The sequence below is a fragment of the Terrapene carolina genome, unplaced genomic scaffold, assembly GCF_002925995.2.
Source record: "Terrapene carolina triunguis isolate 2854851 unplaced genomic scaffold, T_m_triunguis-2.0 Scaffold391, whole genome shotgun sequence".
In the NCBI taxonomy this organism is placed as follows: Eukaryota; Metazoa; Chordata; order Testudines; family Emydidae; genus Terrapene; species Terrapene triunguis.
The window spans coordinates 1,227,341-1,249,137 of NW_020664742.1; the positions used below are offsets into that span (position 1 = coordinate 1,227,341).

Sequence of the window (21,797 nt, forward strand, 5' to 3'; positions counted from 1 at the left end):
TGTAATGAGCCAGCCACTCCCAGTCCCTATTCAAGCCCAGATTAATGGTGTTGAATTTGCAAATGAATTGTAGTTCTGCTGTTTCTCTTTGCAGTCTGTTTCTGAAGTTTTTTTGTTCAATGATAGTGACTTTTAAATCTGTAATAGAATGACCAGGGAGATTGAAGTGTTCACTTACTGGCTTATGTATGTTACCATTCCTGATGTCCGATTTGTGTCCATTTATTCTTTTGCGGAGGGACTGTCCGGTTTGGCCAATGTACATGGCAGAGGGGCATTGCTGGCACATGATGGCATATATAACATTAGTGGATGTGCAGGTGAATGAGCCCTTGATGGTGTGGCTGATGTGGTTGGGTCCTCTGATGGTGTCGCCAGAGTAGATATGGGGACAGAGTAGGCAACGAGGTTTGCTACAGGGATTGGTTCCTGGGTTGGTGTTTCTGTGGTGTGGTGTGTAGTTGCTGGTGAGTATTTGCTTCAGGTTGGGGGGTTGTCTGTAAGCGAGGACTGGCCTGCCTCCCAAGGTCTGTGAGAGTGAGGGATCATTTTCCAGGATAGGTTGTAGATAGTGGATAATGCGCTGGAAAGGTTTTAGCTGGGGGCTGTATGTGATAGCCAGTGGTGTTCTGTTATTGTCCTTGTTGGGCCTGTCCTGTAGTAGGTGATTTCTGGGTACCCGTCTTGCTCTGTCAATCTGTTTCCTCACTTCCCCAGGTGGGTATTGTAGTTTTACGAATGCTTGATAAAGATCTTGTAGGTGTTTGTCTCTGTCTGAGGGGTTGGAGCAAATTCGGTTGTATCTTAGGGCTTGGCTGTAGACAATGGATCGTGTGATGTGTCTTGGATGGAAGCTGGAGGCATGTAGGTACGTATAGCGGTCAGTAGGTTTCCGGTACAGGGTGGTGTTTATGTGGCCATCACTTATTTGCACTGTAGTGTCCAGGAAGTGGATCTCTTGTGTGGACTGGTCCAGGCTGAGGTTGATGGTGGGGTGGAAATTGTTGAAGTCCAGGTGGAATTCTTCAAGGGCCTCCTTTCCGTGGGTTCATATGATGAAGATGACATCTTTATCAAGCATTCGTAAAACTACAATACCCACATGCCCTCAGTAGTAGCTACTGATCTGGATGTAAGACTGTCTTGTAAGTGATATGAGTGAGAGAAGTATAATGTTGAAATTGAGTAATTGACAACTTGAGTGAAAAAAATTATTCTTCTGCTAGAAGAGATCTCTAGAAGAGAGCAGCTATTAAATATAAATCATTCAATTTTGGGCAAAGGGTGATTTACAAAATATTTTCCTGTATCAGTTCCTTTATGGTCACTACCCCCGTCTAATGAAATCTTCTATTGAGGGGGAGAAAAACTGGCCTCACTAAGTATAAGGTTAAGGCATTGGAATGGGACCTACAAGACTTGGACTAAATTTCTGAATCTGTGTTTAGACTGTCTGTGTGACCTTGGGCAAGTCGTTTACTGTGTCTCTCAGTTTCCAGCTATAATATGGGGATATTACTTCCTGTGTTTTGTGTGTTAGACTGTGAACTCATCGGAGTAGGGACTGTCTCTTACCATGTGTCTTTCAGTGCCTTGTGCAAAGCAGCTAGATTGGTGCTACTATAAAGCAAATGAGAGCAAACTCTGTTATCTGTATGCCACTCTCTGCTAATTGAGAGAGTGCTTAAACAGGAAACATTCAACCTCATAGGAGAAGATTTTCTTCTATGAAGCAACTTTACTCAATTTCCAGCCTGTTAGATTGAGCAGATTTGTGTGGGTATCTGGCCCTGGATCCTGGGAGAAAGGGGTAGGGATCTTGGCAGAAATCAAGGTTTTATATTTTGCTAGTTCTGTGATGTCCAAGAACCAGATTCAGAAGAGGATGGCTGGGGAACAGTAACCCAATTTTGGCTCCCAATTTCAGGTAAAAGCTTGAGGGGCTGAAGACAGGTCAAGGGGTGGGGTGGGGTGTGTGTGTCAAAATGAAAATGAGAACCTCCCAGTGTAAAATGCAAGTATTGCGACGAGGATAAGCATTCTTCAGGAAAGATGTCCTGTTGAAAGTACTGGAAGATGGATCTGGAAGTTTAGATACAGAATTTCTTCCTTAGGATCAACTTGGCTGGGCAGTGCAGGTATAGGACAGGATATAACTCACCTGTCCAGTTTTGGATGTGGACATACCATGAGGAAAACACCTAGTCCCATTTTTGAGAAGGAATAGGCAGGTTGATTTGAGAAGCACCAAGATGTCTGATCTGGAGGGCAGAGGGCTTATTGGGATCACTGGGCTAAAGGATGGGACGGAAACTTAAGGGATGAGAACCCAGGAGAAACACTATTGAGAATTCAAGAAACCACCTCTTGCACCAGGAAGTTGAGTGTTCAAGGCCACATTTCTACAGAATAGAGAAGGAGGCTGCTGTCTGGTGGCAGTTTGTCTAAGGGCGGAAGAGGCAGTTGCTTGGGTTCAGTACATTTGCTTAGAAATAAAGGCAAAAGGGGTTGTATGGGAGTAACCTTGTAGGTAGGCTCTGAATTGGCTACACAAGGAAGAAAGTAAGCAACAAAAATCAGTGGTGGCATTATTAGGGTCCATGGGAAGGTCCCCAAGAGATGGGAGACCCTTTTCTGAGAAGCACAGCAAGAAGAGGCAGAGGGCTGCCTTACCACAGTTAACTGTGTCTTGACAGTTTTATTGCCTGTTTCTTAATCAGTTTGGTTTTTCCCTAGTTAGGTATCTTACTTTTTTTCTGATTGAGTAAGGGTTAATTGGTTTGTGTTTATTATCTGGACTATTATGGTTCCTTAGCAGATCAAAACTTTAATCTTGGGGTGTGACTGCCTTAGCTGTTTGGCCTTTTTCTGATGATTTGCCATGGCTAATGCTTACAAGATGGGAGGGTTGTGAATGTTGTGTAACAGAACTCCATCCTTGCTGCCATTGTGTGGAGTAAGGGCATACTCCAATTTCCTAGCTGAATGCTCCGATTGTGTGGGCTTCAAGTCTGTAGCTGAGAAGCAGAGAGATGTGCTAGAGGCTTTACTGTTTGCAAGGTGCATTCAAATTGAGCACGATAGATTTGCCTTGTTCTGGTCTGATCTTGGTTGGAGCATTGTGTAATCTAACTCTGTGAACTTAGGGGCAAGTCAAACAATAAATATGCAAACTTACAGTAGTTCTTTCAAGACTGTACAATATGCGTATTTACTAACCAAAGGAAAGGTTAATAAGATACCCAATCTGGTAAATGTTACTAAAGATTATGGTTTTGTAACTCTTACTTAAAAATGAAGCCAACAGCCCTGAAAATTTGCCAGCTGGGACAGAATGCAGCAGACCATTGCAATGTATCTCCCTCTTTGCACTAGCTCCTCATTGAATACAGTAATATTTAGTATCTCTGTTGTGATATTTGAAGTCCTCTGTGGGTTTGGCTCAAACTGCCTGAGAAGATGTTTAGGGCACAACTGCCTATTACTCTGTGTTTTTACAGTAATTTACACAATGGGGCCTCTGCGTGTGACTGCAACTACAAATAAAATAATCAGTTTAATATTTACTGACTAAAATAAATCATGGCTGTTTATTCCATTTAGTGTTGCAGAGTGAATACAGTTGTGGGGGAGTAAGATTATATTTTGGTTCATGAAACAACAGATTTGTCAAATTTAAGTTCCATTTCCAGAGTCTCTATTGTTAGTGGCGATGTATAAGGCTATATTATTTTTATGGGCCTCTCATCTTTCATGTGAAGCTGCCCTTTTTCTATGTAGAACTGTAAAATCACCTTTTCAGAGATTTCAGAGAAATTCAAACTTTCTGCTGGTGTTTCACTGTCATATGTGCAGAGACCAGCCTGAAAGCTGTGGATGGGACTTAGTTGTCTCTCCAAGGTAGGGCTGAGCCTTCAGGAGGGAGGGAGGTCTGAGGCTGGGGTGGAGCCCGCTTGACCTGCTCTTGAGCTCTTAGAGACTTAGTCTGCAGTTCATATTGCTGAGAGCAGAGTGGAGAAGGGAAAAGAAAATGCAGGAGCTGAGAAGAAAGGGGGCACTCATCTCTCCCAAATAAAATGGTACTGGTTTCTCATGTGGACAGAAGGGCTGGGTCCTCTTTCTGCTAAGTTCTTGTTCTTCATGTAGTGTCCGTATGGGTGCTCCACTGTAGGTGCATCTGTGCCCCTGCTCCTCTAATTGGAGATTTTAGGAAGCAGTGTCTGTTTGGCCCGCGCATGCGCCCTCCCTCATGGTTTGCCTCGAGGCTATCTAGTGCAGTGCAGGTGAATTGCCCTCAGTTCCTTCTCGACTGCCTTTGGCCTTGAATGGAGTAGGTAGTTCTCTTCCTTTTTCTGTGTCATAAGAATACTTATGCAGTAGAACCTCAAAGATACAAACACCAGAGTTATGGACTGACCGTAAAGAAATCTGATGAAGTTCAACAAGGACAAGTGCAGAGTCCTGCACTTAGGACGGAAGAATCCCATGCACCGCTACAGGGGGGGAGGGATAGCTCAGTGGTTTGAGCATTGACCTGCTAAACCCAGGGTTGTGAGTTCAATCCTTGAGGGGGCCATTTAGGGATCTGGGGCAAAAAAAATAGTTGGGGATTGGTCCTGCTTTGAGCAGGGGGTTGGACTAGATGATCTCCTGAGGTCCCTTCCAACCCTAATATTCTATGAGTCTATGAGGTTGGGGACCAACTGGCTAAGCAGCAGTTATGCAGAAAAGGACCTGGGGATTACAGTGGATGAAAAGCTGGATATGAGTCAGCGGTGTGCCCTTGTTGCCAAGAAGGCTAATGGCATATTGGGCTGCATTAGTAGGAGCGTTCCCAGCAGATCGAAGGAAGTGATTATTCCCCTTTGTTCGGCACTTGTGAAGCCACATCTGGCGTATTGCGTCCAGTTTTGGTCCCCCCACTAACGAAAGGATGTGGACAAATTGGAGAGAGTCCAGCGGAGGGCAACAAAAATGATTAAGGGGGTGGGGCACATGACTTACGAGGAGAGGCTGAGGGAATTGGGCTTATTTAGTCTGCAGAAGAGAAGTGTGAGGGGGGATTTGATAGCAGCCTTCAACTACCTGAAGGGGGGGGGGGGTCCAAAGAGGATGGAGCTAGGCTGTTCTCAGTGGTGACAGATGACAGAACAAGGAGCAATGGTCTCAAGTTGCAGTGGGGCAGGTCTAGGTTGGATATTAGGAAAAACTATTTCACTAGGAGGGTGGTGAAGCACTGGAATGGGTTCCCTAGGGAGGTGGTGGAATCTCCATCCTTAGAGGTTTTTAAGGCCTAGCTTGACAAAGCCCTGGCTGGGATGATTTAGTTGGTGTTGGTCCTGCTTTGAGCAGGGGGTTGGACTAGATGACCTCCTGAGGTCTCTTCCAACCCTAATAGTCTATGATTCTATTACCGGTCAACCGGACACCATGGGGAACTGGAAGTAAGCTATCAGGCAGCAGCGGAGACAAAAAAACCCACCACCAACAAAACAAACCAGCAAATACTGTACTGTGCCTGTATTGTACCTTAAAGGTAGGCACATCTGGGCTGCCTGTCCCCACCCTCACCCCCTACTCCCCACGGCGCGGGGCAGCCACTTACAGGAAGGAGGTGGTGAACACTGTTTTCCCCTCTCCCTCCCCCCCTGGCTGGGAAGGGGACAAGCTTGCAAGCTCAGGGCCCAGTAAAGCATTTCTAGTTGCCATTATCTGAGGTTGAAGGATAGGAGAAATAGTGTCCCTGATGGCATACCTGCCCTTCATGGTCTTTTTTAAAGACAAAGTCACATTGAGGCAGCATCCCAAGTTTCTCCGTAAAGTAGCCTCCCCACCTTTCATATGAATCAACTAATCTATCTTCCCATTTTTTCCAAAAATATCATCGTAACAACAGGGAGGCAATTCTATATATGCCATATGTAAGAAGAGCCCTACCATTTTATTTGGACAAGACTAAGAACTTTAGGAAGTCTCCTAAACTCTTCCTTTCATTCGCGGAAAGATACAAAGGTTCTGCAATATTAGCTCAAAGACTCTCCAAATGGATCTCCGGTTGCATTAATCACTGTTACCAGGCGCGCAACCTGCTGCTCCTGTTGGGAGCCTGCACGCACTCCACGAGATCAGTTTCTACCTTAGAAATGTTCTCATCTCGGAAATTTGCAGAGCAGCGACCTGGGCCTCTGCCCATGCGATCACTGGAGACTCAGCCTCAAACGCCATCTTCGGCTCCATAGTACTGTCTTCAATAATAGACCCCACTCTGAAGCCACGGTCCTCCATAGGGCATGCTGCTGTGAAGTCACCTACAGTGAAGCAACCATAGAAACACTACTTGAAGAAGAAGTTACTCACTTATGCAGTAACAATTGTTCTATGAGATGTGTCCCTATGGGTGCTCCACAACCCTCCCTCCTCCCCTCTACTTCGGAGTTCTCGATAAAGGGTCTCTGTGGTAGAGAAGGAACTGAGGTTCACCCACACAGCGCTAGATCGCCTTGAGGGAAACCACAAGGGCACATGCGTGGACCGAACAGACACTGCTACCTAAAATATCTGATTAGAGGAGCAGGGGCGCAGATACACCTACAGTGGACACACATCTCGAAGAACCATTGTTATTGCACAAGGTGAGTAACTTCTTCTTTTCTTTTCCAGATTCCCACTGCTGTGATCAATTTAGAAGAGGGTCTCCCAACCACTGTTAACAAATAGTATCCATCTTCTGTGAATCGAAGTGGGAATTCCCATTCTCACAAATAGTTTTTCCTCTTCCACATTTCTGAATGGTTTAATCCTCTTCAGGTCCATACAGACATTAGCTATCTTCCTTGCTCTCCAGGTAAGCAACTACTGACATACTTTTAAATTGATTGTTGCTGTTCATTGTATGAGAAAATTAAGTTAACCCTTTTGAGTTATAAGAAGGTAAAAATATTTTTCCTATTCTGAGTAATACATCTCCCTACTTTCTTCTCCCCTCCCACCATGTGTAACTTATTGTGAACTCTGATTATTCAAATTTAGCCTGGAATAATATACCAATAAAAAGTAGTGCCTTAAATTCAGGGCTTTATTTGGGTGGGGAAGGTGGGAAAGTATATTGGTAGTCCTAAGCTCTGGCAGGAAACCAGACTCCATTCTCTCAAAACACAATTTATGGTGGACTCTACGGAGGTTGAAAATGTGGTCATGTAGTCTGCTTCAGTCTGGTTCACTCATGAGCAGAGCTGGATTAAATAATAAACACAAAAGACACATGACTAGAACCTCAGTTGGCAATCGTGTGATGGCAGAATCTGAGCTTTTTCTTTTTCTTTTTTAAATAAGGGACATGGGAGTGTTTCTAGTCCTCATGATTGTGAAGGAAAAAACTTGAGAATGTAAACTGAATGTAACCAATGCATGATGTCTGCCTGAGCCTGCACGCAGCATTTAGCAGAGGGGGGAGCAGCAGCCCCTACAGTCAGAAAGAAAACTACCTGTCCCAACTCTTACCACCAGAGAAGACGAGGCCTCTGCTGCTCTACAATCATAGAAATGTACGGCTGGGAGGGACCTCAAGAAGTCATCAAGTCCAGCCCCCTGCACTGAGTCAGGACCTAGTAAACCTAGACCATCCCTGACAGGTGTTTGTCTAACCTGTTCTTAAAAGCCTCCAATGATGGGAATTCCACAACCTCCCTTGGAAACCTATTCCTGTGCTTAACTACCCTTATAGTTGGGAAGCTTTTGCCTAATATCTAACCCAAATCTTGCTGCTGATTAAGCATATTACTTCTTGTCTATCTTTAATGGACATGGAGAACAGTTGATCACCATCCTTTTTATAATGGTTTTCAACATAGCCGAAGACTTATCAAGTCCCTCCTCTGTCTTCTTTTCTCAAGCCTTAACATGCTCAATTTTTTTTAACCTTTTCTCATAAGTCAGATTTTCTAAATCTCTTATCATTTTGTTGCTCTCCTCTGGACTCTCTTCAGCTTGTCCTCATGTTTCCTAAAGTGTGGCATCCAGAATTGGACACAGTACTCCAGCTGAGGCCTCACCATTGCCAAGTAGAGCAGGACCTCCCGTGTCTTACATATAACAATCCTGTTAATACACCTCAGAATATTAGCCTTTTCACAACTGCAGCACATTGTTGGCTCATATTCAATTTGTGATGCACTATAACCCTCAGATCCTTTTCAGCAGCACCTAGCAGTTAGTCCCCATTTTGTAGCTGTGCATTTGACTTTTTCCTTTCTTAGTGTAGTACGTTGGACTTATTGCTATTGAATTTTATCATGTTGATTTGAGACTAATTCTCTTATTTGTCAAGGTCATTTTGAATTCTAATCTTGTCCTCCAAAATGCTTGCATCCCCTCCCAGCTTGGTGTCATCTGCACATTTTATAAGCATACTCTCTGCTCCATTATCCAAGTCATTAATGAAAATATTGACTAGTACTGGACCCAGGACTGACCTCTGCAGGACGACAGTAGCTGCGCTCTTGCAGTTTGACATCAAACCATTGATAACTACTCAGACTACTGACTTTCTACCAGAATGGATGTGGTCAGTTTAGGAGGGTGTCTTGGATGTCTTTCTGGGTTCTGTGATGTTGACTTCTCCTTGATGGGACTCAGATGCCCTTCTGGGCTCCTCTGGCCTTTTGGTTCTAGGATTCAGCTGGGAGTGGTGGTGGGGAAGTGTGGTGGTTCCCTCCCATGCATCATCCGTGTGTTGCACCAAAATGAGAACTCTTACAATAGATTGTTCCTCTCATTTCTTACAGACTTTGATCAGCAGTGAAATAGTGAAGTGCTCATATGTAAATAGTCATCACTGGGCATGCAAGTTAATGCTCCATTGAGAGAAATGGGAAAATTCACACTTCCCTTAGTACTGGTTTTCGGCTTTCTGCAGACCCAGGTAGACTTCACTATGTTAGTTACATTCATTTAGTTTGAAAGTTTCCTTCTGAATCATAAGGGTTAGAGCCTTTATGATTAAAAATAATAATAATAAATCTGAGATTCTGGAGAACAAGATTGCAACCTTAGAGGGGAAAATTGCTTGATTGTTGACCTACTCAACTTGAGCCCGAATAATTTTTATCAGAGTTTTAGGAAAATTTGAAGATGCCAGTGTGAGAATGCACAGTATAAAGAAAACATCATTTGAAAGTGCATGCCTATCAAAATACATGCTATCAAAATACAGTTTTTCAATTACTTAAGTCATCTGTTCATTTTTGTGCTCATTTTTGGTAATATGTTGGCTACCAGTTGGCCAAAGCTTACCTTATCACAAAACTCTGATCTGTACTTGTGTGTGTGTGTGTGTGTGTGTGTGTTGGGGAGAAGGATGGGAATGACACGTATTTCATAGTGACAGAATAATGAGGTAGGAAAATGTAGGGCAGCCGCTGCAGAATTTAGTCTCACTGTGTGGTAGACTACATGGGGTCCTACGTAATCCCTCTGATAGCATATGTTATCTTCCCCTGTAGTGTTTGGTCTATGTAGAGGATAACAGTTTACAATTGCTATTAGTTATTCCTTTAGTCTGATGTGGATATAGGGCCTGTTGTCAAACATTGTTGAATTACCAGGCGTGGGGGTTCAGTATAGTTTCACATGCTATAAACCCTGTTTTCTTCAGTGTATGTAATTTTCTAGCCTTTTTATAAACAATGTTAATGTTGCAATGTCCAACACTCAAAAGTTAGAATCTGTGTTTAGTGTTAATCCATCTATGTAAAACAAAGTGTCTGTATACATACTCATGTTTATATTATGTTCTTCGAGTGATTGCTCATGTCGATTCCAAGTAGGTGTGTGCGGGCCGCGTGCACAGTCACCGGAAGGTTTTTCCCCTAATGGTACCCGACGGGTCGGCTGTGGAGCCCCATGAAGTTGCATCTTCATGGAGGTGTATATAGGTCCCTGCCGACCCACCGCCTCTTCAGTTCTTTCTTACTGCCAGTGATGGTCGTTGGAGTAGCTCCTCTCTTGCTAACAGCAAGCGATCCCCTAGTGGACTTTTTTCTCATTGTTATCTGTAAATAGTTAAAATCTTAGAGTTAGTTAGTTCAAATAGTCTAGTTAGTTTCATCCTTAGGTGGCATCCGACCCCAAGCCCAGTACTTTGGTGCGGAGCGTGCCCGCCTTGGTAAGAGAAACCACGGTGCCAAGAAAGGACTCTGGCTCCAGGGACTCTCAGCACCGCCATTCCCCAGCGCCAAAGACCTCCTCCAGTGCGAGTGCCCGGCACTGTTCCCTTCACTGGTGCCACACAAAAAGAAGAAAATGGAGAGAGGTCGCTCTCCCATTAAAGTAGTGGAGTGAGGAGGCACCAGCAGGGTGTGTCCTATGCTGGGACACCCTGCTCCGGCTCCAACTCAGCTGGCACGGTTGACTCCAGCCTCAGGGGGAGGTCTGTTGCGTCCGATTCTAGTGGATTCCCCGGTGCGGGAGAATCGTGAGGAGGACATAGACCTTCCTTTTACACCGGACACTTTTGAAGCAGCTAAGGACCTCATTGCAAGGAAGGTGCAGTCACTGGCACCGGCGCCGCAAAGAGGCACCGTGCCCTCTAGGCTCAAGCTGATGATGATAAGGCACCACTCATCCTCACCTTGGCACCGCTCCCTGGCACTGTCTCGTTCTGCACCACCTTGGCTGCCGAGGTTGGAGTCCTCATCGGACTTGGAGGTGTAGTCGCCTCTCGGTGAAGCCGGCACTGTTCCCGGTATCACTCGAGGCAAGAGGAAGGGCAGCTGCTACCCATGATGTCCTGGCCTCCACAGTGGCAGGAGCTGGCTCAGTGGCCCTTCTGGACCCCATGCGCCTACCACCACGTCCAAAGGCCAGGGTCCAGATCCTTGTCGGTGCCTTCGGAGGCATGGGTCCCTCCATCATCGACTTCAGTAGCCTGGGAACCTCCACAAGGGCAGGAGATGGGCACGCAGGTCGACACTGAGACCGCTGCGGGACCTGGCACTGGGGTGTCAGGCTACTGACTTTCTACCAGAATGGATGTGGTCAGTTTAGGAGGGTGTCTTGGATGTCTTTCTGGGTTCTGTGATGTTGACTTCTCCTTGATGGGACTCAGATGCCCTTCTGGGCTCCTCTGGCCTTTTGGCGCCACCCCCTGCACCACATAGGGAATTTCAATGCAAGGGGATCCCCACAAACCAGAGGGGCAGGAAGACTCAGTGCCCCCGCGGGCATCTTCCTCATGCTTCCCAGATGAAGCGGTGGTGGGCACCGCCACACTGCCTGCCATGCACACCAGGGCACACCAAGAGTTGCTCAGGAGGGTGGCTCAAAACTTGAGCATGCACGTGGAGGAGGTCTCAGAGGAGACTGACCCTATGGTGGATATTCTGTCCCTGAAGGTCCTTCAAGGGTGGCTTTGCCCCTCATTTAGACTATCCATAACAACACTAAGGTGTTGTGACAAACACCTGCCTCTCTTCCCTCCATGGCGAAAGGGGTAGAGAAGAAATATTTTGTGCCCTCCGAGGAGCATGAGTACTTGTTTAGCCATCCTCATCTGGGTACTCTGGTGGTGGAGGGGGCCAACCAGAAAGAAAGACAGGGACAACTGGGGCCGACCCCTAAGCAAAGAGTTCTATACAGACCGCCATGAAGGTTCGATTCCAGGGGGCTCCACAGCCACCCGACGGGTACCGCTATGGAAACACCTTCTGGTGACTGTGCACGCGGTGCACAGATACCTACTTGGAATGGACATGAGCAACACATCTTGAAGAACAGTTACGAAAGGTATGTAACCGGTTTTATTTTTTTACAGCTATCCATATATACACATAATATATGCATATTTATTTGTGTAAAATATAAGCATATACATATCAGTGTGCGGTATATAAAGTTGAAAGCTAAAACTACACTAGTGCTGCATTAAATTGGAACAGTTAAAATGAGTCGTCAAAAGTCAAAATGAAGATTCATGCATGAACTTTAATATGTTACTTATGCCTATTGTGTAGTGTTTTTGTTTTTCTTGCCACATTATACCTTTAATATATTGTTCAGATAATTGCTATAAAATATAAAGGAAGGGGTACAGTCTGAGTTAACCTTGCTGTTGGAACCTTATCTTTTGGGTTTTCTTGCTTAATTTTACTGTAATGGCGATACAGGTTATTTCCATTTTATAATGGTGAAAGGAAAAGACAGACTGTAACTAGTTGGTGTGTTGTTGGTGTCCTCATCTCTGGAAATACATGTTCAGTTTCATAAACCTGTCCCTCCTTGCTCTCTCATATTCAAAACAATATGTAAGGGTTAATTGTCACATGTGCCTCTTGCGGATAGTAGGAATGAACTGCAGTGTTTAGTGTACTGTGCAGTTAATCCTGCAGTTTGATGAATGGACCTTGAATAGACAAGGAGAGTTTGTAGTCCTGACATGTTAACATAGAGTTAACTGTTCTCATTGCTTCTATGACTTACTGAGATAAATCACTGTATTAATACAGTGAGTTATAGAGACAGAGCGAGATTTAGCACTCTGGCAACCTGAGCTGACTGTGGATTGTAGCACTTAGCCTGCATGGCATCTCTGCTAACTGGGACTTTGAACATGGGGACCTTCTTCAGCATTGTGAGGCGTCGCTATAAAAGGAGGCGTAAGAAACGTTCTGAGAGGAAAGGTAGTATATTAATTTTTGTACTGTCAAAACAGAATAGTGGTGAGCTTTTATAAATAGAAAAATGCATTGTAGAAATGTTTTCAGATTATACTGAAATGTAAATACAAAATACAAAATTTTTTCATACATATCTTTAAAAAAATAAATTCTGTAACACTTTTTAAATTATGTTTGAGTATTGAACACGAAAAGCAATAAGCTTCAAATGGAAATCAATTTTCCAATATATTTCACTTTGCTTCCAGGCTTTCAAAATTCAAAATATTTGTTTTTAGACAAACATGTGGAAGTCTTAAAGTTGCACAGCTCTTTGTATTTTACTGCTTGTTTTATCCCCCATGAATTGTTTCATGTGTCAGACTGTAAGCTGACTGTCTTGTCACCGGATAGTCATTAATCAGTTCAGAAAATGAGCTTTTTCGGTCTTTACAATTAGCCTGTCTTGAACAGCAAGTATAAATCAAGAGCTACTAAAAGTCTCCTTTATCTTTTAGCTAAATTTGTAAGAAATCTGTAAAGTATCCAAACTATTAAAATCTCATTTAGATTGCATTGCTATTCATCTAGCTACACCTTTGCTGTTTAGCACATTTAGATTAGGTAAAGAAGGAATTCTTTTATTCCTTAAAATCTGCCAACTAGTTACATATCTCTTGAAAACAAAGTGCATTATTGAGAACCCTGGTATAGGCTCGTTATAATTTCTTGAAGTATTTTGTACTGTTTGTATCTTTGTATAATTGGAAAATACTGAATTGTCTCTGGAGAATAATGAGATATCTTGAAAAACAGAACATTTCACATATGGCACTTCATAAAAATATATAAACCTTATAGAAAGGTGTAATTCTGCTGCTGTAAATGTTATTTTTCTGATTCCATTTGTATCTGTGAATATCTGTAACTCTTCTGGATGTCATTTTTGTATCTGGTTGATCGATGTGGCTGGCATGTAATGTATTTAGAATTACAAGCATTCTTGTCAAATGCTGCTATTTGTATTTTAGAATATGGCAGTAGATACAGCGCTATACAGATGACATTAACTATGGTAACTGTATTTACTTACCAGATCTATTTTGTGTTTGTGATTAAATATATCAAGCAACTCTAATACAGTGATCATATTATATCTGAAAAATATAGCAGAAGACTTTACTAACTGAAACAATATCTCTAGGGGAAAATAATGACTTTGCAAACTGGAATTAGGTTTTTCATCATTTAGATTCCATAAGTGGTAATGAATTTGTATAAAAACTGAGTAACTCAACCCAAATCACTAACAAAGTTGAGTATACCAAAAGCCGGCATGTTGGCTATATCTTATGGTACCTTTACCTTACTGCAAATCCCTTCTAAGCAAATAACATTTACATTTTTTCTTGACTCTTGTCTTTTCTTTGAAAATACATTCTTCACAGTGCTTTCAAAGTTTAGTATTCAAACATTATGGATCATATTTTAGAACAGGCAGTAGGGGAAAAAAAATTAAGGAGAAGGCTAAGGGCCGCATCCAGACAACTTAAATGGTCTTTGGATCATGCCTATAGTGAGAAGATAATGATAATCTGACAAGACAACTTGAATCTGGGTAGGACTCTGCATTTTGTCACTGGACAAATTTTCACTAAAAATCACTGACTGATAAAAATAGATCATTTGTAGTTTTGATCCTAATGCATGTAAGCATTACTCATTTTTCAGGTTCTGAAAGCTCTCTGGGTTAGTAGTGGCTTAGTAGTATTGCATGAAGTGCATATTCCCTATTGCACATACATTCAAATTAATCCTGAAATGTTTTTTTATTAAGATCCTTAAAATAAAATGTGAACATTGTATTGGAAAGTCCAATCAAGCTATGTTAGTTTTTTCTCTCATGTGTCCCATCTTTTAGATGTATTTAGAAAAAAATATGTTTATTAAAGTAGACTGGTGACATGATCCAAGAATCTTGTAAAATAATACATCTGTTTTAGCCACACTAGAACTGTATGGAAGGAATATTTAAGCTCTGTGAATAACTGTATAGGGATGAAGAAATAAAACAGTTAAAAGTTTAAAGCTTCAGTGAATAAAGTGCTATAGAAGATAAACTAGTTAAGGATTCAACAAAAAATACTTACTTTTTACCAAATCAACACACACTTCACTTAAAAAAAAATGCCAGAGATTTCTAAATCCCTTTCGAGACCTGCTAACAAGACTAGATTTATTGTACAGTGTTTTTTCAAATAATGTTAGGGATTTCTAAAGAGCCAAATCTTGGTCCCAGTGAATTCAATGGATGTTTGTCATTAACTTCAGTGGGGCTTGGATTTGTCTAAATGTGCCCTTTGGTTCTATATAGATTCATAGATTCTAGGACTGGAAGGGACCTCGAGAGGTCATCGAGTCCAGTCCCCTGCCCGCATGGCAGGACCAAATACTGTAATTCTTCATATGCCAGTAGCTGGTAAGGTTTTTATTCTGTTCTTGAACATTTATTTACTTTTGACACCACTGAAGTGGAAATGTGAATTTCACAAGGTGGACGATTTTTGTTCTTATATAATTAATAAACAGTAATTTAGATTCCTCAGTCTTTTAAATGCCAAATTAATCTACCAAAACATTTTTATATTTTAGGAGATTGTTACAAAATAGTTAATTATTTTAAGTAATGTGATTGATTAGAAGACATGATAAATTAAAACGTTGTTCTTCAGAATGTAATCTGAATCAAATTTGCTAGTGGTTTGAAAATTGATCAAGTCTGGGTTTGTTCAAAAGGGCAGATGATTTGGGATGGTCGATAGCTTTATTTTAGGCTTCTGTTTCTGAAACCTGTAATCCAGATTTCCCAATGTCTGTAGCACCCACCAGCTACTGTTCTCAGTGGGATCTGTTGAATGCTGAGCCGTCATGAAAATCTAGCCCTTATGGCCCAATCCTGTTTCGACTGAGGCCAGTAGAAAAACTCCCATTGACTTTGTTGGGAACCGGAAAGCAAAATTAGACCTATAATCGTACATACTTTCCTAAACCATGCTCTTTACAGTCCTGTTGTATTAATTTCAGAGATCAAGAGTTAAAGGGTGTTGTAAAATCTGTCATGGTCCAACATGAAACAGTGTTACAGAGGTTTGGGAATTTTTTTTTCTACGTAGACCTTTGTTTCACTTGGTTCCTTGGTAAACACCCAAAAGCATTAATTCTAACGTTGAAATTTTATTGTTCAAACACAAGAAAGAATAAGCAATTAAAACAAGCATGTATATTGAAACAGGGAAATTGAGTGATTATGGAAAACAAACGATCGTAACCTTTAAAATCTCTCTCCTTTTTGGAGGCAAAATATCAGTGTGTCATTTTCAGAACAATCTGTCTCCGATGAAAAGGAAAGGATTAATTCTACTTTTAGTCCTGATGTGTAAAGTGCATTCACTTCTCCTGTTTCTAACAAACACAGACACATGGTGGAGGGGAGAGGATCGAAAAGATGGGGGAAATATAGCTTTTGTTGATGTTTTTGGAACAGTGGCTGGTCAGTCACAAATGGATGCTTTGGCTGGCAGGTCAACTACAGCACCTGTTGCTGGGACCCTGGTTCCCATTCCAGTCAGGGACGTCATCTGGTTTCATCTTTTCTTCTTAGATAGTGCTGGGCTGTGGTCATCTCATCGCGCTGTGCTGAGGTAATGCAGTTGATTTCAGGATTTGATGGAAAGCCTAGAGAGAAAGATAGGCTGGGAGGAAGAGTGAAGGGGTGGGGGTGGAGGGACAAACATAAAAGGAAGGTAACAGAACAGGCGCTTATATGTCTTTGTGGTACTAGTAATTAGGTATCCCCATTGATGGGCTGAGAACTGGATGTCATAATGTTATGATATTTGCAGTGTTGTAGCTGTGTTGGTCCCAGGATATTAGAGAGACAAGGTGGATGAGGTAACATCATCTTATTGGGTAAAAGAAGGAGCTCTGTTTAGCTTGAAAGCTTGTCTCTTTTGCCAACAGATGTTGGTCCAATAAAATATATTACCTCACCCACCTTCTATCTCATGATGATGTAGAGATTTTCAGAACTTACCAGTGAACAAAGTTCTTTGAACAAGAACAAGGCCTAATGGCCTTCCTCTCAGGAAGAAAATCTTTGACTGGTCTGCTTATTCTGTCCTGGGGCCAGGTAGTATGAGACAAGACGAGCTAGTATACAAGGTGGGATGAGAGATGATAGTGGGTTTTTTCAGTCTCTTTTTAAGAATCCCAAAATGGGGAAAAGTGGGCGGCATAGTTCATCCCCCTTATTATTTTGTCCACCAATTAGGCTTAATATCCACCACACCCATTTTGATTAATTAATTTCCAGTTCCACATCTTCTGTTTTTACCAAGTATGATTTAAACAGTCCTTGAATTATATCAGTAGCTCCTTCTTGTTTGAACTAATCCACTTTCTCTGTCTAGTTTTCTTATACTTGTTCATAACATTCATAATTGAAAACAACTTGACCTGTTTTCTATAGTTAATTTTCAGACAGACAAAAAGTTATATATTGTGTCATTTTATGAATTTTCACTGACTTAGAGAATCACAGGACTGGAAGGGACCGTGAGAGGTCATCTAGTCCAGTCCCCTGTGCTCATGGCAGGACTAACTATTATCTAGACCATCCCTGATAGGTGTTTGTCTAACCTGCGCTTAAAAATCTCCAATGATGGAGATTCTACAACCTCCCTAGGCAATTTATTCCAGTGCTTAACCACCCTGACAGTTAGGAAGTTTTTCCTAATGTCCAACTTAAACCGCCCTTGCTGCAATTTAAGCCCCTTGCTTCTTGTCCTATCCTCAGTGGTTAAGAAGAACAATTTTTCTCCCTCCTCCTTGTAACAACCTTTTATGTACTTGAAAACTGTTATCAGGTCCCCTCTCAGTCTTCTCTTTTCCAGACTAAACAAACCCAATTTTTTCTATCGTCCCTCATAGGTCATGCTTTCTAGACCTTTAATCATTTTTGTTGCTCTTCTCTGGACTTTCTCCAATTTGTCCACATCTTTCCTGAAATGTGGTGCGCAGAACTGGACACAATACTCCAGTTGAGGCCTAGTCAGCATGGAGTAGAGTGGAAGAATAACTTCTCGTGTCTTGCTTACAACACTCTTGCTAATACATCCCAGAATGATGTTTGCTCTTTTTGCAACAGTGTTACACTGCTGACTCATATTTAGCTTGTGGTCCACTATGACCCCCAGATTCCTTTCCAGAGTACTCCTTCCTAGACAGTCATTCCTCATTTTGCATGTGTCCAACTGATTGTTCCTTCGTAAGTGGAGTACTTTGCATTTTTTCTTATTGAATTTCATCCTATTTATTTCAGACCATTTCTCCAGTTTGTCCAGATCATTTTGAATTATAATCCTATCCTCCAAAGCACTTGCATCCCCTCCCAGCTTTGAGCTTATAATTGGGGTTACAATTGGGGTGAATTTTTGAGTTTACAATTGGGGTGAATTTTTAGGCCCAGTAATCACAACAGTCCACACAAAATGTTTCTGGTTTCTCATCTTTCTCTAAAAGCTTTAATAGCGGCGAGCTGTAGTAAAGTCTCCTAAAGATTTTCATTATTTTAATAAAGTATACAGCACTGCACTTACTATTGGTGTTTCAAAGAGATCAGCGTCCTGTTGTGCCTGGTACTATATAACTAAATAAGACAGTCGTCGTCCCAGAGAGCTTATAAATCAGATGTTAAACAGGAGACAACAGGTGAACAAAATAGACAAATGTGGATGGGAGAGGGATGAGGTAACAATAAAACAAGTTATTATAAAAAGTCGAAGTCAGATCTTGCCACTTGCCTAACTTTTTTTATTGGCATGCTGAGAAGTATTACAGGAAATTAAAACTAATAGTCAGTTAGCAAACTAAATGAAGCAAAATACGTTTTGTGTGCTTTATTCTTTTTGTTTTGTTCAGCTGTTACTTCACAAAATTCATGAATTCCCAATAGGTCTGCTAGTGGTTAGGGTGAATTAATGAGGTTCTACTGTAATTTATAAACTCCTTGTTCTAATGAATATGTTGTCATATTAAATGTTGTAATGTTGCTGAGCACAATTAGAACTAGAATATTTCGAGGCTTCTTTGTGGTGTGAAAGTGTTACTCAGATAATTCCATTGTTTAACTACATTTTATGTTAAATGACAGGCTTCAAAATATTAAAATATGGACAAGTAATCTACATTTTAAAAAGATCAGATATCTATCTATATATAATTGGTTGTATCTTCACTCAATCATTAAAACATTTCAAAATGTACGGTTATGTAATTGAGATAGTAATTATTTCACAGTTTGAAGCATGTTTTCCTTTTATTAAAATATAATAAAGAGGAAACTAAGTTTTCTAAAGAGTCTGACTTAAATCCTCAGGAGCAGTGAACTTTTGAGTGCATGCTGAAATGTTATTCTTCGAGTGACTGTCTACACAGATTCCACTGGTCTGCATACTTCCATGCACATGAGATCAGATTATTTTGAATAGCAGTGTGCGTGGGGCATGCACTTGTATCCTGAGTGCCGTCTCACTCCCTATAGCAGAGGGCATAAAGGGTGGTGTCACTGCAACCAACACTCAGTTTCTTCTTACCACTCTTGTCTTCAAGACTGAACCCTGTAGTTTTGCTCTGAGTAAGTAGTTTAGTTGTTCTTCAGTTTAGAAAGTTTATTAGTTTTAACTCAGTACTGATAAGTTTTTTTTATTTGCCAGTGAACTTAGTTGCTTAACTTTTAGAACAACATGGTGATAGGATTTCCTGCTGTATGCGGCTGTTTCCCTGGTATAGAACACACTGCACAAGGGTCTGCCCCCTTCTCCTCCTGAACAGAAGCCCAAAGTGGCTGATCCTAAGGACTAGTCTGTAGTAGAAGCACTACAGGGATGCAGCTGCGCTGCTGTAGCGCATCTAGTAAATACATCTAGTGATCCTGCACTGGTCACCTCCTTGGCACTGTTAGTCTTCTGTTCCAGCAGTACACGAACACTCTGTGCTGGCATTGCTACCATACATAGCGCTGAGACACCTCTATCAGATTGGTACCAGACACTGAGACAGAGTACGCTGGAAAGATCTGCGTCTCCTTTTGAGGAGGCTTAGTCTTTGTCCTTCCTGGAGCGTGTCACTTCCAGACCATGGGTGACACAATGAAGGTCTGCCAGAGAGTCCAGGGTGGACTCTGAGAGGAACAGGAAGGTAACTGGGAACTCATCGAGATCACCCACCTGATATTCACTTATGTGCCCTCCTAACTACCCATACTAATCTTGGCCATATTGGTCTAATTGTGTAATTTTGATTACAAAATTAACCAAAACCTATCAAAGTCTCTTCAGAGAGAAGGAACATTGATTAATCTGTTATTCTGTTAAGAAGTTCTTCCTCAAGGGGAAGAAAGGGGTTGGTTCTGTTCAATCTTTGAGTCAGGAATGCTAGTCACTTTTCTGCTTTTAACAAAACAGACAGACACAAGGGAGAGAAGAGATAGGAAAGTAAAGCTAGAGGCAATACAGCTTTTGTTGTTGTTCTCAGGATACAAGGTAGCTAGTCTGTCAGGGACAGATTTTGGGCTGGCAGTTCAGTCAGCCGTAGCGCGAGCAGAGTTGAATTGGCTGTCTCCTCTCACTATGTTGGTGCAGTTGATTTCAGTTTCAGGTAAAAAGTTGGGACAGGACAAGAGGAAGATAGTGGAGGACAGAAATGGACACATGAGGGAGGGGAAGACAGCACTTTTACCATGCTGGGGTCCTCACTGGTGCAGCGGTGATGCTTAGGTGTCCCAAGTGATGGGTGAAGGACTGTGTATTATGATGAAAATCCTTCCACTCTAGCTTTCAAATTCCCTTTTTAAGGACCCCAAAAAGGGGTGATGGGTGGAATAGCTCATCCTCTGATGATTTTGTCTACCGATCACTTAAGTTGAGTCTTTATTATGGAGTCTTTAAAAAGTTTCCATACAGCTTGCAGGGATTTCACTTTTGGCACTGTACCTTTTAATTTCTAACAAATTTATTTGGGCATAAGCTTTCGTGGGCTAGAACCCACTTCATCAGATGCATGGAGTGGAAAATACAGGAGCAGGTATAAAATACATGAAAAGATGTGATTAGCCTTACCAATTGTGAGGTCAGTTTAACGAGACAATTCAATTGACAGCAGGATACCAAGGGAGGAAAAATAACTTTTGATGTGGTAATGAGAGTGGCCCATTTCAGACAGTTGACAAGAAGGTGTGAGTAACAGTAGGGGGAAATTAGTATTGGGGAAATTAGGTTTAGGTTTTGTAATGACCCAATCACTCCCAGTCTTCTGAAAGGTTGCTGACCCCTGGTCTATGTAGATGTCTCGAGAGATCCTCAACCTTTGTACCAGGCAGGCAAGACACCATGCGGTTCTCCCAGTCATTGCAAACCCAGCTATCTATGACAAGTTTCAGAGTAGCAGCCGTGTTAGTCTGTATCTGTAAAAACAAACAGGAGTACTTGTGGCACCTTAGAGACTAACAAATTTATTAGAGCATAAGCTTTCGTGGGCTACAACCCACTTCTTCGGATGCATATAGAGTGAAACATATATTGAGGAGATATATATACATACATACAGAGAGCATGAACAGGTGGGAGTTGTCTTACCAACTCTGAGAGGCCAATTAAGTAAGAGAAAAAAACTTTTGAAGTGATAATCAAGATAGCTCAGTACAGACAGTTTGATAAGAAGTGTGAGAATACTTACAAGGGGAGATAGATTCAATGTTTGTAATGGCTCAGCCATTCCCAGTCCTTATTCAATCCTGAGTTGATTGTGTCTAGTTTGCGTATCAATTCCAGCTCAGCAGTCTCTCGTTGGAGTCTGTTTTTGAAGTTTTTCTGTTGTAAGATAGCCACCCGCAGGTCTGTCATTGAATGGCCAGACAGGTTAAAGTGTTCTCCCACTGGTTTTTGAGTATTATGATTCCTGATGTCAGATTTGTCTATTAATTCTTTTGCGTAGAGACTGTCCGGTTTGGCCAATGTACATGGCAGAGGGGCATTGCTGGCACATGATGGCATATATCACATTGGTAGATGTGCAGGCTCAGCCATACCA

At 41.9% G+C, this 21,797-nt stretch overlaps 1 protein-coding gene across 7 annotated transcripts in view; it reads left to right on the forward strand.

Annotated features, from left to right (window-relative positions):
- Positions 1–21,797, forward strand: part of ADARB1 (adenosine deaminase RNA specific B1) — a 264,078-nt gene that overhangs the window by 96,766 nt on the left and 145,515 nt on the right. For 5 of the 7 annotated variants that reach the window (XM_024201218.2, XM_024201220.2, XM_024201217.2 and 2 more), the window contains one exon: positions 6,661–6,844. The exons of 1 other annotated variant lie outside the window; for it this stretch is intronic. Coding sequence is in view for 1 of the 6 variants with exons in the window: in XM_024201225.2 (XP_024056993.1) it covers positions 12,575–12,674 (100 nt within the window). In the remaining 5 variants the exon portion in view is untranslated. Of the gene's footprint in view, positions 1–6,660; positions 6,845–12,574; positions 12,675–21,797 lie in introns of those variants that run through there. One more of the 7 variants, XM_024201225.2, reaches the window with a different exon arrangement.